General features: G+C 42.4%; 1 protein-coding gene across 1 annotated transcript in view; it reads left to right on the forward strand.

The window, feature by feature from the left end:
* GALNT1 (polypeptide N-acetylgalactosaminyltransferase 1) overlaps nt 1–18,918 on the forward strand; it is a 664,945-nt gene that overhangs the window by 609,591 nt on the left and 36,436 nt on the right. Inside the window, exon 11 of the mRNA XM_078687736.1 lies at nt 8,725–8,859. Coding sequence (XP_078543862.1) covers nt 8,725–8,859 — 135 coding nt within the window. The remainder of the gene's footprint in view (nt 1–8,724; nt 8,860–18,918) is intronic.

Here is an 18,918-nt window from a genome sequence, read left to right on the forward strand (position 1 = left end):
AGTAGCCAATTGGTTATCAACCATATGCCCACACTAGACTCTTATCTATCAGCTTCCCAGTCATTCTGGAGCACCTTTATGTAGTAAACTATACATTGTTTGAGTTTACTGTGTCCAGGGCTGTCAGTGCCCAGACGCCACTAAAAGTTATGTCCCATGAATGGGATCAGTCATGATTTCAGTCCCCTTTGTCTCCATTTATAGTTGTAAACTTTAACATTCTTCCTTTTTCTGAGTTTCGGATTTGCATCTGGCCATGCTTGTGGCTGTTATTACCTTCCCAATAACAGCTAATTGCCCTTTAGCCTACACAATGGCCAGGGAATCGAAATTAGTGGTAGCTTTCTCATTTTCTGGGTGGGGAAATAGCCTTAACACACATAACTCATATTTAGCGGTCTGTGGTTCAATACAATATCTGCATTATCACCTCCCAGTATGTCTCTGCGCAAAACATGTGGGGAAAAAACCCAGCGTTGCTTCTCGACACGTATGGCAGAGCTCAGCTGCGCCAGTTCAAAATGTATTCATTTTCTGGGTGTAATTTGGGTCGTACATACAACATTAAATTGTACAATTTTAAAGCAAATGCTTCTATTGACTCCAGATCAACAACCTGTCTCAATCCTGTTCCTCTTTAGAACAGCCAGTATTTGCTGCCTACTTCTTCCGCTCATCTGAGAAGCTCTTCAAAAGGTTCAGCAATGCTTCGCCTCCCCCACCCTGCCTAGATTGTGCAGTAACGGTAGCACTTTCTGAGGTTCCTCCACAATTGTTTCACTGTCAGAACTAGGGATCTGTGCAGGAGGAATTGTTGTTTTGGAAGATCATCGTTGCACATTAAGACTTGAAATTGCCTGAATGTGCCATCCTCTTATAAATGTCCAACCTGGGTTAAACACTTTATTCTCCGAAGATAACAAATATCTTCCACCCATCATGGTAAGGAGTCCTGTCAATTCTGACTTCTGACTAACTTTTTCATTTAGTACCAATGTCTTAGCATTTCGTGGTAGGATGAGGCCTTATCCCGCAACCCTCTGGAAAGCCCTGCTTTAAGAAACCAAACCAAAATAATGTGTTCATTTTACAGAGTACTATGAAAAGGAAATGTGAAGCCCAGAATTGGACTATTACAACTTTGTTGAACACCTCTAATGCAGGTGACCTGGAGCAGTTGTTTACCTAAGATACTTGCTTCCTGTTTGTGGACATCTCACAGCACATGCTGAAATAATTTCTGGTATCTTCAGGTGCCACAAGCATTGGTTGAGCTGATTCAGGGGCATCAAGACTTAATCAGACATTTCCTGTAACCCGTTCTTGCTTGAAAGTATTTTGCCTTCACAAAGGCATCACAAGAAGGACCTGATGGAATACAACTACTGCATTTTCAAAACTCAACATTTTATTACATTTATTACTAAGCACACCTTAAAACTGAATGGCTTAAGTCTGTTTTAATGGACAGTAACTGAAATCTTTCCATGTTTTTAAATGGAAATTAGGAGAGCCTGCCTTTCTCGTCTGTCACTGTCAAGTGGGAAGGCCAGACTTGTGTACAATGAGCACAAAATAGCATTTATTGATATTGAGTTTGCGTATGATGCCTTTCTGTCTCCTTAACCCAGGGCTGGGAGAGCATGCATTATTTCCCACAATGTATGTCATTTCTCTCAAGCAAGAATCTGGCATTAATCTACACCTGGTTGACCGATTTACATGCACTGAGTAACCTGTCTGGTTAACGGCTACCAGTGATTTAAGTGCTTGAGGCTATTGAAAATGGGGAGGAAGTCCTCTTGAGATCTTATTCTACATTTTTAACTAGAGGCTGGCTTCTTAGATCCTGACCCTTTTTGAGCTTCGGTTTCTTGTATCCTTCTAATTGAGATGGCTGTTATACCTAAAAAAGAAGACTAGATGGTCTGATGTCTCAAAACTATAGCTTCCTCGAAATGCTGAAATTCTTAAAACTGTGTAATCTAAAAAATCTAAATCTCAAGATTTCACCTTGACATGCGCTTAACTATGGAAATAAAATTAATTTTCTCAAAATGGAAGAATTTATCTCCATTCACACTTGGTGGTCTTGGGCTCAATGAGACAAGCTGACCGCACTTTAATCTCTTTTGTACACCGATATACATCAAAATTCAACATTTGGAAAAAATTAACATTAGCTCTCTGAAACAGTCCCCTATGACTCCTAAGAGCCCCTGAGAGAGAGTCCCAAATCTCACCAGGAAGACCCACATACCTACCACTCACCCCTACTTCCTCACCTATCCCCCATCCATTCCTTCTCTCGTCGTCTTTCACACCCTTCTCCCCTCTTATCTGTACCATATTCTTTTCCTATCTCACTTTTTGCTGATTTCTTGGGGCTATAGCATCTTTTATTATAGCATATTTAAGTGATATTCAAATGCATATGCTCTTTTGCTCAGTATTATCGCCATTTGCAACAAGAATGTATCTAAACATATAGTATAAGAACACATCTTGTGACCGATATAACCAATCTCTTATGTATATCAAATTTTACATGCTGGCAAACTCGCATCCTCTCTATTTTTTTGTGTTCCATCTGTATCAAAATCTCTTAACATAAATCACTGAAATTAAAACAGTATCGCAGTCGACTAGATGGTGAAAATACGTCCGCAGCAATGTTGCTACTGGGGATTAAGCTACATTTCTTAAAAACTGCAGACCGGCAAGACAAGCCTCCTTCATGTTGCAATGATCTTTTGTAGGTCTTTGAGGATTTCTATCAATATTAATATGATTTCCTCTCAATACCCATGAAATGGACATTGTGATTACAATGACATCCTAATTTGATTACTCTTGATGTTAACTAGATCTGATTACAAAAATACTGGAACTGGAAGGATTCCTTCAATATTTTTCTTCCATTTGACTTCATTTCAGAAAAGATTATGCCGGAAAAGTTTGTATGAAGTTGCTACTTCAGAATAAATATTTTTGAATTAAAGCATTTCGGTCCTAACTTTTTTTTTTCTCTTCTTTGGACTTCGAAGCATGGGATTAAGACGTGTTTGTGAAGAATGCCTATATCTTCACTAAAGTACTGTCACAAGGAGCAAGTAAAGATCAAAGGGGATTAAGGGGTAAAAGGCTATTAGTATCGGAGTCAAGCTAATTGTAGTAAAGTGTGACAAAGCTAATAGTTTTGATTTTTGTACTTGCTGACTCCTCATAAAGATGGCAGCCATCTTGGAACAGTAAAACCATAATAACGTATGTAAAATATGGTTCCAAAATGGCCGTCATGTTTTTAATTGGTTACTGAGCAACACAGAAGATGCTGCTGTCAGTGCACATTCATCAGTGCTGCTAGGATGCTTGCAGGCTCTAAAATAGCCTATCATGTATCCCTGTCAAGGCCGAAGAACACATCTGAAAAGACGATAAGAAATAGTAATGCGAATAAACTTACTGATCCGAAATGACTATTGCCCAAACCAATTTGTTGAAGGTTCCAAAGCAAAAGAAGCCACTGACTGAAGAAGGCTGGCCTCTTCAATTAAGTATAGAATACAACATGACACAAATGCATATACATCAAACCTAAAAATTTATTTTCTGAAATTGAATTTGCATGATTCTCCAGTATTAAATCTTTCTTAGATTTACATGCCCTCATCTTCCCCGTCATCGAGGTGGGAGTCCCACGGTAATTATAACTAGTAGTGTAAAGTCTTTCTTTTAGGTCTATTAGAATTGAATTTCCTCATAGGATTGAGTAGCAATCCACATCATTTTATACAGGACCAAAGTCTGACCTGTCAGAGCATAGCTTGCACCCTTCCTTCCTGAGCAGTGGCTTCACACCCCATATTTCTTACCGCATGTTGTGGAATGGGAGTCTCCTTGAGCTCTGCTCAGCTTTTTCCTCACAAGATGCAGTCTTTAGTCAGTAAATCTCAGGTGAAGTCTTTTAATTTTGTTTTACATCTTTCACATTCTCCCATCATGTCAGTAGGGTCAAAGAAAGGTTTATTTCCTTCCTGTAAGATGTGTGGTAAAATTAGGTTGTTCTCTGTCAACCCTCATAAAGAGTGCTTATACTGCCTGGACCCCCACCATAAGCCAAAAGGCTGCAAATATTGTAGAACTTTTTCAGTTGAGGCACTTAAAGATCGAGAAGCAAGGCATTTATTATCGCTCCAAAGAAAAAGGCTTAAAAAACTCCAGACTCTGTAGATGACAAACCCTGCCCAAACGCTAATTATCTCATAAGAGATAAATCAAAGAAAGATGCGTTTGAACCACCAAAAAGATCCTAACAAAGGTGGAAAAACAAAAGTCAGTCACAGAAAAGACATGTTCGAGGCAAATGAGCTGTAGATCATATGCGTTAGCATGGATCGTCATCTGGTGTTGGGCCCGGATGTTTGCTGTTTGTTTTTCTTCGGAGAAGTCTTTGTAGTCACGAGGTCGGTGACTCCTCCCTTTGGTGATACTGCACATGGGCATCGACTTCATCCCCAGATTGTTTTATTCCGCCATCGGGTTTGAATGTTTATTGCTGCGGCTCCGGCATCATCCCCACTCTCGAACTCAGGTCGACGGCGACAAAATATTTCTTATGCCCCGCCCTCCCGCCTGGCTACAAAACATAAGGACAAGCCTTCCGGGTTGGACTCGAGCCACCCCCATTCCGGTGCCGAAACACCACCTTCAGCATTGAAACATGTGCCACTCCCTACATCTCCAGCACAGAAGACACCTTCGGCACCGAAGGCCTCAAGGCCGAAAAAAGCGTCGTAGCCGAAATTGTCCAAACCTAAATCCTCGGCAGCTAAAAACTCAGACCGCCTACCTCCACACCAAAACACTTGGAGCTGAAACACATCCCGCTCTGAAAGATTCAGGTCCTAAACACAAAAGTAAGCATTCGGACTCCGAACATTCGGTGCACAAAGACCCTCATAAATCTTCCACGCTAAAACCCATTCCTAAGGAAAAAGACACTCCTTCCAAGGAACTTCCATCTGAAGACACAGTTTTGGACCCAATACAGAAAAGACTCTGTATCGATCCCAAGACTGGACACCCTACAGCCATTCTTCAAAAAAAAAAAACAGAAGCTGCATCTCTCAGAGGACTGTCCTAATCCTCTGAAGAAGGACATTGGTACTAACCCTTCTCCCCTTACATACCTCCTTCTCCTCCATCTAATCCACATCTACTAATCACACCATCAAATTCACCCCGCCCCATTTTCACCTGAACCACAGGATGATGATTATGGGGATGGGGATGAGGTTAAGGACATACCACAAGACATTCCACATGACACTGATCCATGGTAAGATTACAACGAAGACCCGGATCACACCAATGACCCTGACCTGTATCACCCCGGACCCTCCCCACCTGATGACAACATAGGCTTTGTTCGGAGTATTAACAGGGCGGCTCAATACCACGGGATGGAGCTACACTCAGACACTCTAGAGGAAGATTTTCTTGTGGAGACATTCACACATTCACAGAAGTCCACTCATACTTTGCCCATGCTCAAGGGCATGATAAAACACGTAGACGAGGTCTTTAAGAACCCAGTTCGAGCCAGAATACTGACCCCTAGAGTGGATAAAAAGTACAAGCCCACTCCTACAAACCCTGCATATATTAGGGGACAGTTGCCCTTAGACTCTCTTGTCATATCTAACGCCCGCAAGAGAGCTAGTTCACGAACTACAGGCGACATCCCTTCTCCTGATAAGGAGTCTAAATTAATAGATGCATCAGGCAAACGAGTGGCCTTACAGGCTGCTAACCATTGGAGAATCGCCAATGCTCAGGCCCTGTTAGCACGCTACGACAGAGCTCACTATGATGAGTTAGAAAAAATCATCCAACACATTCCTGATGAGTACAAGACAAAGGCTAACGACATCATTCAAGAAGGGAAGCTAATCACCAATGCTTCCATAAAATGTGCACTGGATGCAGCAGACAGCATCTTGTGCCATCAACATCAGCATGTTATTACGCAGGCACACTTGGCTTAGAGTCCCTGAATTCAAGCAGGAGGTCCCATCCTCAATACTCAATCTGCCCTTTGATAAAGAGCATCTTTTTTGGCCAACAGTCGATACTTCACTTGAAAAGATGAAAAAGGACACCGAAACTGCTAGGTCTATGGGGGCCTTACAATTACCTACCAGCAAGGGTTCCTTTCGTCGCTCCTTTTATAGAGGTGGCTCCAAACAGTGTCGTCAGAGACTCCCTCCTCCGCTTATTAAAACAACCAATCTACCTCCTCCAGAGGTTATTTTCGAGGAGGCTACAGGGTAAATAATAACAAGGGGCGAGGCAGAGGCAATACGTGTCTCTCGGTTTCCGATTCACAAGATGGCTGCCAACACTTCCTGACAGCCAATTAGAATAAAGCTAGTGGTCGGGAGGGTGCGCGGATCCACCGCGCCTCTATGTACCGAAAAATTTATTTTTTTATTTTCTCAGCAGCTACTCAACGAATTTACACCATTTAAAAAAAAAGGTATTTTTCTAAACCAAGGGCTATCTTTTGCCAAATTTGGTGTAATTCCGTTCAGCTGTTCAAGCTGTAACCGTGTCTAAAGTTTCCTATGGGAAATTGATTTTCCGACTTCTTTTTTTTAAATTTCTCAGGGACTACTGAATGGATTTACTCCATTTTAAAAAAAAGTCTCTTTCTGAACCAAGGGCTACCTTTTTGCCAAATTTGGTGTAATTCTGTTCAGCAGTCCGAGCTGCAGCCGTGTCTAAAGTTACCTATGGGAATTAACATGGAGAAAACACGTTTTGGGACCCCTCTTTTTTCTCGGCCCCAGCTTGCAGAATCACCCCGAAACTTTCAAGACAGGAGCTGACCGGAGCGGGCCACGAGTATTGAACATTTTGCGACGCTTCGTCAACCGGCACCAAAGATATTGAGAAAATAATAAATGAGGTTCCTATGGAAACTAGGTCCTAAATATAACTACCTACTGGCGACCGCCAGTAGGTAATGTGTGTGTGTGTGTGTGTGTGTGTGTGTATATATATATATATATATATATATATATATATATATATATATATATATATATATATATATATATATATATATATATATATTCACAAAGGTTGCCCTTGAGGAATCAGCCACGAGGTAAGTTATAGGTATTCCACTGTATTCAAAAGCTGCTGCATGCAGAGGAGAGCAGGACCGCAGGCATTCAAGTAGCTTCATTGCCAGACCGGTTTCGGGAGTCTTTCCCTTCATCAAATGGCTTCTACTTGCAAAAAAGCCGGTTTCTTAATTCATGCACGTTTTATTTCATTTTCAAAGTCTGCCCCAGTGGGCGTGGCTGTATGCACAGCCTCCTGGACCTTGTAGTGCTGAAAGTCTTACTTCTGTGAGTCTGTCGCGATTTGCAAGAAATAAAAATTAAAGTCAACATCCCAGTGGATTAAACGCTGCGTCTTGCTGCTTACTTCTGATGTCTTTCTCAGCAGCTTATTGGAAACGAACCTCCCCAAGCATAACGGCACCGGAGTGGTGTCATTACAGGGCTGATGATTCACAAGCAACCCGTGGTGCAATGGGACTCTGATTATTAATTTGATTTGGCATGTTGGCATGTTGTAATTTGTAAATACTTTGTAAATAGGATCCGCTGGATTCCGTGATTTGCCGATCCACGGCGAGATTATAATATTCACTGCTATTTAAGTGAATGTAGGAATCAGTATAAATCCAGGGTCAAACTTGCATGGTGTTAATAGAACTATGCATGAGAAGTACCCACTTAGAAATGGCCGCTCCATTTACTCAGTACGTAATGGTGTCTGTTTTCCCTTCACATGTGACAGGAAGTGAAGTCTGCTTATAATGTGCTTGATAACATTGCATGCATCGACACTGACGAAGGACCTACAGTCCGAAACGCGTCTGTTTGTTTGTTGGAGAAAGCCGATAATAAAATTAACTGAGAACTATACCCCCGTGAGTGCGTGATCGTTTCCTTGGATTCAGGGACGGTTGGAGCTGGAATATATATATATATATATATATATATATATATATATATATATATATATATATATATATATATATATATATATATATATATATATATATATATATATATATATAGTTTTGCCTGAGTTTTATATAACGCAAACTTTACCCAAAGGTATCAGAGCGCTTTACATGACCACCAGTCGCGTTACATAAGGACACATTCATATTTTTGTTACGCACGGGGAAATTAAGTGATTTGCCCATAATCCCAGGATGTTGTGCGTTGTTGCCAAGACTTGAACCCCAGTTCCCCAGATTTAAGGTCGACCGCCCTATCCGTTAGGCTACATCGCAGCATTATCCCCCCCCCCCCCCCCCCCCCTTGGATGCTTAAGCAAAATGTAGGCACATCAAACTACTGTTAATATTTGTTTTCTGGGAAATTTCTATTCATAAAAATCTGGTCTTGTATCGAAAGTGCAGTTGCCTCCTCTCACCTACAGGTGCAGAACTGGGAAAACTACTCAAAATATGCTAGCAGAGTACATTGATTAATACTGGTACAAGCGACTGGAACACTTAACTTGCATTTTACACCCTATTGTTTGTTGAATGTGATCATAACTCATTCTCTGCTCACTTTGCAATTAGATGCACTGCTACAGTATTGCTCATATTGTGTGTTTTATTTTTAGGTGTTTTCATATACTGCCAACAAGGAAATTCGGACAGATGATCTGTGCTTGGATGTCTCTAAACTTAATGGTCCAGTTACAATGCTCAAGTGCCACCACTTGAAGGGCAATCAGCTCTGGGAGTACGATCAGGTGGTAAGTCTTCATGATTAGAGGATCAGTAGAAGTTTGATTGCTCATCAATGGGGAAAGGTCCTTTTCATTTTTAAAAATGTAGTTAATGCATTCTTTCAATTTTATGCTTAAACTTGACTTGTTAAGAAATACATAAAATGGATGGAGTATTTCACAGAGATGTCGCTAGTGATGCAGTGCAACACACCACAAATGGGTATTATTAATGTCTTTATAGGTATTGTTAGTGTGGCATAATGCGTAGACTAACTGTGTAGGTGTCAGCTGCTCAGCGAAACCTGCATGCCTGTTCAACTGTCAATAAAATTAATGCGCCCTTCAGTCAGTGCCTGGAGTGTTGCTAGATTTTTATTAGTTGCCCCTCCAGGTTTGCTTCCTTTGCCCCATGCATTCCTTCTTTCTCCTATGCATTATCTTCTTTCTCTCTACTTCAAAATTCAAGCCAAGGTAGAAAATCTGTGGGCAATTTCCAAAGATACAAACACCTACAGAAAATTTAAATCAATTTAGATTATTTATATAAGAAGACAGCTGCTGTTTTAAACAAAGATCATCAGATTTTTGCCCCACTCTACTCTTGAATCCACGGCATGTATCTCTGCTCCATACAAGCTTGGGTACTTTCCTTCCCTTTAAATGTGATTACTAAAATATCTATTGAACAACAGCCAAAAAGCACAATGAGGTTTCACAGGCCATTTACCGTAGTCCGTTTTAATACATACAGAAGTCACATAGGCATCAAAACTGCAGTTTGATGAGGTCAATCCCAATAATTTCTAACATTTTAATTTTTAACGTTTTTGATGAAAACCACCAAGATGATTTTACTGAGAACTTCGTTCTTGAGGAACAATAGCAATTTCAAGAGTTCATGCTGTCAAACTTTAAGCATCAGTTTAGCATATACTTTGGCTATGGTGTCCGGGAAGGATATTAAATTATATATTTGAGGCATAAGAGCTGCAGATTACACACTGTGCATAAATCGCCACCTAGTGTTGGGCCCGGATGTTTGCAGTTTGTTTTTGTCCTGAAAATTTATTTGGAAGTCACGAGATTGGTGACTCCTCCTTTGGACTACATTGCGCATGGGCATCGGCTCCATCCTCAGATTGTTTTTTTACGCCACCGGGCTCGGATGGGTTTCCTGCGCTCCAGTTTGGAATCGATTTTCCTTCGGCGTGCAATCCTCACCCAGTTCGACCGTGTTGTTTCGATCACGCTTCCCATCAACGCGATTGTTCACCATTTCGAAGTCTTCGATTCCGGTTGTCAACGAAGGCCTTCGGGCCTAACTGGGCCTTACTCTCTGGCTCATGTAAAGGACGCCATTTAAGAAGTGTCTTAAATGTGGGTCGAAGTTTCCCCACACCGATCTACATGAGGTGTGCAACCTTTGCCTCTCACCGAAGCACGAGGCCAAAGACTGTTCCGCTTGTGCCTCCTTCCGCCCCAAGAAGACGATTCGGAACCAACTAGCTCGAAGGACCATGGCTCGCTCGTCAGCTTCGATCCCGGACGACATCTTTCAAGAGGGCGTTGACGTGCCAGAACACCAGCGGGCCGAAGAAAGTGCCAGCTCCTCTGATGCCGAAGACTCAGACGTCGAGGACATCACTCCAACTCAACAGGTCGTAAGTAAGAACGTCGACCCGACCCTTTCTCGACACCCTTAAAAAAGGCTTCTGTCACACCCTCACCTTCGGGCCCGAGCGCACACCGAGGGACAGCTTCCCACGCCCTGCCTTCGGGCTCGGCAAAGAAGCCTACTACGCCTTCAGGTGGCTCGGGCTCGAGTCAGCCTATTTCCCGCGTCGATCCCATACCGACACTGAAGAAGAAGCCATCTTCCTCATCCACGCCGATCGCTGCTTCAACACCCAAGCACTCGGCGCCGAAGGCTGTCACCGGCTCATCAACGTCAAAACCGCACTCGGAGCCGAGTAAAAAAAACTGCCTAAAGGTCCTGACTCACCTGCTTCGGAGCCGAAAAAACAACCGGAACCGTAAAAACATGTTCCGGTTAAAGACATTTCAAAAAGTCACAGTTCTAAGCCGAAAGACCCTAGACCAGCTACCGAGTCGGTGCAGAAAAAACCTCTGGAACCAAAACTTCGACACCGAAGGATTTGCCCTCCACAGAAGAGCTTTTTACACCAGATCCAACTCAAAAGACTCTTGTAAAGGATCCTAAGACTGGCCAACTAACTCTTAGTTCCAAGAAGAGACCACTAGAGGCGCCTGTACCTCCTCCTCCAAAGAATGAGAGACATTGCAACCTCTCCATTAAGGGTCCCTTCTCCACCACCTCCCCATACTATTCCTCCTCCTAAAACTCCTCCACCACATCATTCGCCTACACCATCCACTGATCCAGATGATACTGTAGATACAGACTCTGATGACACAGGTGGGGGTGCACATAACTCAGAGAGACCAATAGTCCCCCTCAGTCACCTAATCCATGGGATGATTATAACACCCCTGATGTGCCTTACGTCCCTCAAGACGATTTATATCCTTCCAGGCCTTCCCCACCAGAGGACACTATAGGTTTTAACCTATTAGTCCAGAGAGCGGCCTATTACCAAGGGGTTGACTTGCACACAGATACTGTGGAGGAAGATTTCTTATTGGACACTTTTGACACTACACAAAGGTCCACTGCTATCTTGCTAATGCGTAAAGGAGTCATTAGGCATGCAACAGAGGTATTTAAAGATCTTGTCAGGGCTCGAGTCCTCAACCCTCGCATTGAGAAATATAAAGCTGCCCCTACAGACCCAGTTTAGATTAGAGGTCCAGCACCGCTGGATTCCTTAGTAGTATCTAATGCATAAAAGTGTGCTAATTGACAAACATCAGGTGAGGCCTCACCACCAGATAAGGAATCTAAACTCCTTGACGCCTCCGGTAAGCGCACAGCGTCACAGGCAGCTAACATATGGCGCATTGCCAATACTCAAGCGCTATTGGCAAGATATGACAGGGCACATTATGATGAACTAGAATACAAAATGCATCATCTTCCAGATAAATATAAAAACAGGGCCAATGAACTCATACAGGAAGGTAAAAACATCACCAACACTTCCATTCGTTGTGCCATAGATACTGCCTCAAGGGCAATTAATATCAGTGTCTTTTGCGTAGGCATGCCTGGCTACGTATTTCAGGTTTCAAAACGGAAGTGCAAAATTCCTTCCTCAATCAGCCATTTGATGAGAAACACCTATTTGGCCCAATGTCGATGTATCTTTAGAAAAAATGAAAAAAGACACCGACACAGCTAAATCTATGGGAGCCTTGCAATTGCAAGCTCCCATACGTTGTTTTCGTTGCTCATCATATAGAGGCAACACAAGAGGCTACTCCTCCGACAGCCCCTCCACTTTCTATAAGGCCCCTAGCCAATCTACATTCACTTAGGGCTACCAAAGAGGGGGTTATAGGGGTAACAAAAGCAGAGGCAAAAACAACAACTCCCACTCTGCCTCCACCCCTGCCACCACCCCCACCATTTAACTCCTGTGGGGGGAAGACTACAACAATTCCTTCCTGCCTGGACCAACATCACATCAGACAGGTGGGTGCGACAAATTATTCAATCAGGTTACTGTCTAGAACTAACATCTTCCCCCCAAACATACCACCCAAACAGTGTCCATTGTCACAAGAGCATCGATCACTGCTAAAGCAAGAAGTAATGTCTCTGCTGGAAAAAAGTGCAATAGAACCAATTCCTCTGCACCAACAAAACAAGGGAGTCTACTCCCTATACTTTCTTATCCCAAAGAAGGACGTCTCTCTAAGGCCGATTCTAGACCTCAGACCTCTAAATATATACATACAGTCAGACCATTTTCACATGGTCACACTCCAACAAGTCCTTCCGCATACTTTCCCATTCACAAAGCTCACAGGAAGTATCTCAGATTTGTAATAGACGGACAGCACTATCAATTCAAAGTACTCCCATTCGGAGTCACAACATCACCAAGAGTATTCACCAAGTGCCTAGCAGTAGTGGCAGCACATTTACGAAGACAGCACATCCACGTCTTCCCATACCTCGACGACTGGCCATAAAAGCCAGCTCATACAACCAGTGTGTGAATACACTCATGCCACTATCCAACTGCTTCACAACTTGGGGTTCACAATAAACCACACCAAGTCCCATCTGCAACCATCCAAAGTACAACAGTACCTCAGCGCCACAATAAACACCTCGACAGCGCTAGCTTATCCCACCCCAGTAAGGATAGCCAGCATGCAAGCGCCTCTCACAAGTTTCAGCCACAACACTCCCTGTCAGCACGAGTGTTCATGCAGCTCATTGGGATGATGGCCTCTTGCATTTTCATAGTGCCCCATGCAAGACTACAAATGCGTCCTCTCCAAGAGTGCTTATCACGTCAATGGAACCAAGCTCAAGGTCAATCAACAGACCTAGTATTGGTAGACGGTCTGACTCATCGCTCTCTGCAGTGGTGGAACACCAAAAACCTTTCCAAAGGGCGACCGTTCCAAGAGCCAGCTCCTCAAATAGTCTCGACAGCGGACCCATCGCTCTCCGGCTGGGGAGCCCACCTACTGTAACACACCATGCAAGGCAGGTGGACACCACAACAAAGGTTACTCCATATCAATCACCTGGAGTTACTAGCCATATTCCTAGCACTGAAAGCTTTCCAAAAGCAAGTATCAAACAAAGCTGTGTTAGTCCGCATGGACAACATGACAGCCATGTATTACATACAGAAACACTGCGGAACACACTCCCTGCAACTCTCTCAACTAGCACAAAAAACATGGCGGTGGGCTATACCGCAAAACATATTCCTCTTAGCCCAGCATGTTCCTGGAGTACAAAATACCATGGCAGATCTGTTAAGTCGTCCGACACAACAGACCCACGAGTGGAAACTTCATCTGCAAGTTCTTCAACCATTCTTTCAGATGTGGGGACAACCTCAGATAGAACTTTTTGCCACCCACGAAAAACGCCAAATGCCCAAGCTTCGCCGCCAGATATCCACACTAACTGTCCAAAGGCAATGCGATGGATGAACTGGTCAGGCAGATTTGCGTACGCTTTTCAACCTCTACCACTCAAGCCACTAGTAGTACTTAAATTACAGCAGCATTCTCTAACCTTCATCCTAGGTGCTCCAACGTGGGCCAGACAGCCGTGGTACACCACACTGCTACAACTGTCTGTAGTACCAAACCAAAAACTATACCCATCTCCACACCTTTTAACACAGAACCGTGGAGAGATCAGGCACCCGGACCCAGCTCTGCTCAACCTTGCGATCTGGCTCCTGAAATCCTATAATTCGGATATCTTAACCTTCCTCCGGACTGCATGAACATCATAAAAGAAACTAGACGTCCAACCACTAGAGCATGCTATGCAGCCAAGTGGAAACGCTTTGTAATATATTGTCACAACATCCATATTAATCCCCTAGACGTGTTTATTCAACACATCATAGGATACTTACTACACCTCCAAAGATGTAACTTAGCCTACATGTCTATTAGACTGCATCTTGCTGCCATAGCAGCATATCTTCAAAACAGACCGCATCTATCTCTGTTCAGAGTGCCTGCTATTAAAGCTTTCATGGAAGGCCTAAAAAGAATAATTCCTCCCAGAATACCACCTTCACTAGTGTGGAACTTAAACATCGTTCTCACACGACTAATGGGACCTCTCTTCGAACCGTTACATAAATGTGAACTACAGTTTTTAACATGGAAGGTTGCGTTCCTAGTGGCTATTACTTCGTTACGGAGAGTTAGTTAATTACAAGCTCTAACAATTCAAGAACCCTACTTGCAAATGCATCACAATAAGGTTGTTCTCCGTACCAATCCAAAATTTCTTCCCAAAGTCATTTCTCCCTTCCACCTCAATCAATCTGTGGAACTGCCCGTTTTCTTCTCGCAGCCACAGACAGTAGCAGAAAGAGCTCTTCATACCCTAGATGTCAAAAGAGCATTGTTATACTACGTCGAGAGAACACAACCCTTTCGTAAGACCAAACAACTTTTTGTGTCTTTCTCACCACCACACAAGGGCAACCCCATATCAAAATCTGGATTAGCTAGATGGATTGTCAAATGCATACAGATTTGCAACCACAAAGCTAAACATACGTGATCTGTTCCTCCTAAAGCCCACTCTACAAGGAAAATAGGGGCTTCAGTGGCATTTTCAGGGAACATTCCCCTAGATGACATCTGCAGAGCAGCTACATGGTCTACACCGCACACATTCACAAAACACTTATTGTGTAGATGTGCAAACTAAACAACAAGCTAATGTGGGCCAGGCTGTTATCAAAACACTATTTCAAACTACTGCAACAGATAGGGGTGGTCGCCGCTAAGAGTGGGTACTGCTATACAATCGATGCACAGTGTGTAATCTGCAGCTCATATGCCTCGAATGGAAAATGCTACTTACCAGTATGCATCTGTTCTTGGCATCTAGAGCTGCAGAGTTACACACGCCCACCCGCCTCCCAGGCTGCCCTTGTCTGTTCCAGTATTATCTTAATCAGATACAGCTTACATGGACATCCTTCTTTCTCTTGCAAAGCTCCATCATTTCCCTAATGGCGAAAAACAATCTGAGGATGGAGCCGATGATAATGCGCAATGTGGTCCAAAGGAGGAGTCTCCTATCTCGTGACTTCCAAAGAACTTTTCAGGACAAAAACTAATTGCAAACATCCGGGCCCAACACTAGGTGGCGATCTATGCACAGCTCTGCAGCTCTACATGCCAAGAACAGATGCATACTGATAAGTAGCATTTTCCTTTTTCACATATTACCCACCACTTTCCTAATATTATCTGTACCTCCTGCCCTAGCTAGTTTCATGTACAAGATTATATCTGATAAAAATTCTACATTTAATAAGTCCATAATAATTGGATCAGCCACTTCTACTTCTCCAGAAATGTCATTATTTCCACATCCTGTAGGAAGTTTGCAAAAGTGACAAAAATCTAAGTTTTCCGCAGAGAAATCTGCGCAACAACTTGGACTATTTCTTGTTATAAGCTTTTTTATCACTTTACAAATGTTGAAGTTTTTAAAATGGGATAACACTTATTTTTTGCGTGTTTTGGGTAAGAATTGAGTGACAGAACTGAAAATCACCTTGACAGTATAACTTTTTGAAATCGAGGTGCCGCAAGCCAGTGTAGGTTGTGTGCACTGTTCTGTTAGATATCCATCTCAATATATTCTTTTACTTGCCAGTGTGTCTACCTCTGTCATTGGCGGCTCTTTCACCTTTAATGTCTGTGAGGTTCAACTAAACCGCTACAGATTAAATAACCTGTTTATACTCAAGTCCACTTAAAGTAATAAAGCTATCAGAAATATTATTTCACCAGTTTCTATAAATGTATTCTTTGTATGCCTTGGGTCCCCTAGAAAAAAACGTATGGACATCTATACCAGCGTCCATACTGTACCAGCCCATGACCCCTATAGGAAACAACTAAAACCAAGGCTTTTTAGCTAACTGCTTACCTAGAATTTATAGTGTCCTCAATTTGATACAGAGTCATAGTGCTGGAGTAGGTTATTAAGCTCACTCAACACACTATAAATGTGTTGAAGTAAAGGTTTATTGGGTTTTTGCCACGTGTGGCTTTATAAAGAAAGAGGAAACAAGTTCCCTGGGTATTTTGTACTGCACACTATTGACAGTGTGTTCTGAATTACTGGGAATTTTGCTCCAGCTAAAAATGTGGAGTCTTCCTTAGAAGAATCTGATTTTTAGGAAGGCTTCTGCAGAATAAATGTCCATGTTTTCCATCTGTTATTATGCTCTGTAATGATAATAGAGTTTTTTTTAAGTTGTGAGCATCAAAAAACAAATTAAAGTCCAGATACAGGCAAAGGGACACCTTATTTTTTTTTCCTTATGCAATATTTCACTTGGAGTATTTTCAAATGTGGAAAATCTGCAGAAGTTACTGTCTGAGATACCGGTTGTGGTCCATTCAGTTTATCACCCGGCAACCTGTAGTCACTACAGCTGTTAATGGTGCAGCTGGAATCCATTTAGGAGTTTTCAGTAAAGGTGTAAAATTCCTGTCCTGCATTATTATGAAGGTGAAGAATTTGCCTTGATGGTCAAATGATGGGGGTAGGTGAAATATTTTCTGAGGTTTAAGCAAGATTCAATATACATGCTCACATGTTCTTTTTGTTCCACGGATGATATCAATTGATTAGTGGTGATTTTGAAGAAGTTTGAAGATTTTGTTAGAGCAGCGTTGAGCTTCAGCGTAGAGAGTGTTGGCTTACTCCATGTGTGATGTTACTATTTGTTAGGCCCCATTCCCAGGGTTGTATTACGTTTCCAAAGTGTTCTGTGAACATAACCTTATTCTTCTGGGCCCCCCGGCATGCACAGTTATGGCCCAAATTACCAGCGTGTGCAGAAGGAACAGACAAGTTATGACTCACACATTTCTCTCAAATATACCTGTTTAAAATGTGTGTTGTGCACGTAACAAACATTTTAAGGACTGTTAAGCATTTTGATGTATTGTTAGGAGTTCTGGTAACTTTTCTTCTCAAATGCATAAACACACAAAATCCACTTTGTTATTTTTAAATGCTTTATTTTATGTCCATATTGTATGTCCATCTTATAGCTGAATAAATACAGCAAGATAATTGCAGATGTCAATTTTATTGTAGTGAATACAAAAGCTCAAAGTAAATATTGAGATTTTTTTATATATATATATATATGCTTCCAAAAGACGCGGCTGAAACGCGTCGGTTGAGCTTGATTCAATAAAATCTTTTGAACATCAGAACTTCCCTTGAGTGCCGCGTCTTTTGGAAGCAAGTAAATGAAACGCGGGTCTGGGTTCGACCCTTACGCTGAGCACCCGCTGGTAGTGTGCGTCTTCTTGTTGGGACCCCTTTGTGGATAATACTATTTTGCAAGACTGCACCCGAGCAACAGAACCTGACAGAGGAACAAAACAAGGACTCACCCTGAACGTCGAGCGCCGGAGGACGGGGCCGGAGGACGCCGCCCGCACGGCGAGTGAAGACAGCTGATTGAAAAGCCTTTTCCTTCTGTTGCACGAAGCGGCCATTGCTCTCCTGAGAGGCTGTGAAAGTCAGATTTGTAAACATTACGGCTGGCGCGTCTCCGGGAGGCATGGTGGGGGAAGTTTTTTGGACTTTTAAATTATCAAATTAAACAAGCTCAAAGTGGGAAAGTGACACGAGTGACATGGAAGCGCGAAAAGGGAAACGCGCTACAACAGCAGCATCATTATTCCAAGTGTCAGAGGCAACAGTTGTACAAGGGAAACAGTGAAGCAAGCGTGACAACCGTAACGGATCTGACATTAAAGCAACAGTTTAATAAACTTGAAAGATTATACAGGAAAGAGATAAATAAGAGCTGGGAGATTTTGGCTTTGGAAAATTATTTGGAAGTGAACAGAATTCCTAGAGGTCTACGGATTTTTACGATACCAACACACCCAGATACAAAAAGTGCTTTACTTGAGGACTGGGCAGAGAACAATACACAGTGCTCGATGAATATGATGCGCATTTTGATAAAGCGCGCAAAAATAGACATGATAGATATAACCAAAGAGCTGGACGAACTGGAAAGTGCAATCCAGGAGAGTAATGCAAAGGAAGAAATTTTGAAACTGCGCAAAGATATGGATTTAAGATTAGAAAAATACGAGGTGGAAATCCAAGAAAGAAAAAAACGCAAATTTTAGAGAGATTAACAAGATTATCGATTTGGAAGGATTCTCACTTTTGCAAAGCGCTTTGAAACACTAAAGAAAAACTATCCATTACCGCCAGTACAAAGGGGAGGCAGTATGAGTGCTAGTGAATCTGATGTTAGCGAAAATGAGCAGAGTGGCAGAACTCCATCGGGACCAAAAGCCAATTTTTTAGAGGAGATGAAATGGATGTATGTAGATCAAACATTATCCAGAACAAGAGGCCGCGGAAAGAACGTGAACCTAGGT

This window comes from Lissotriton helveticus, chromosome 4_1 (assembly GCF_964261635.1).
Source record: "Lissotriton helveticus chromosome 4_1, aLisHel1.1, whole genome shotgun sequence".
Classification (NCBI taxonomy): domain Eukaryota; kingdom Metazoa; phylum Chordata; class Amphibia; order Caudata; family Salamandridae; genus Lissotriton; species Lissotriton helveticus.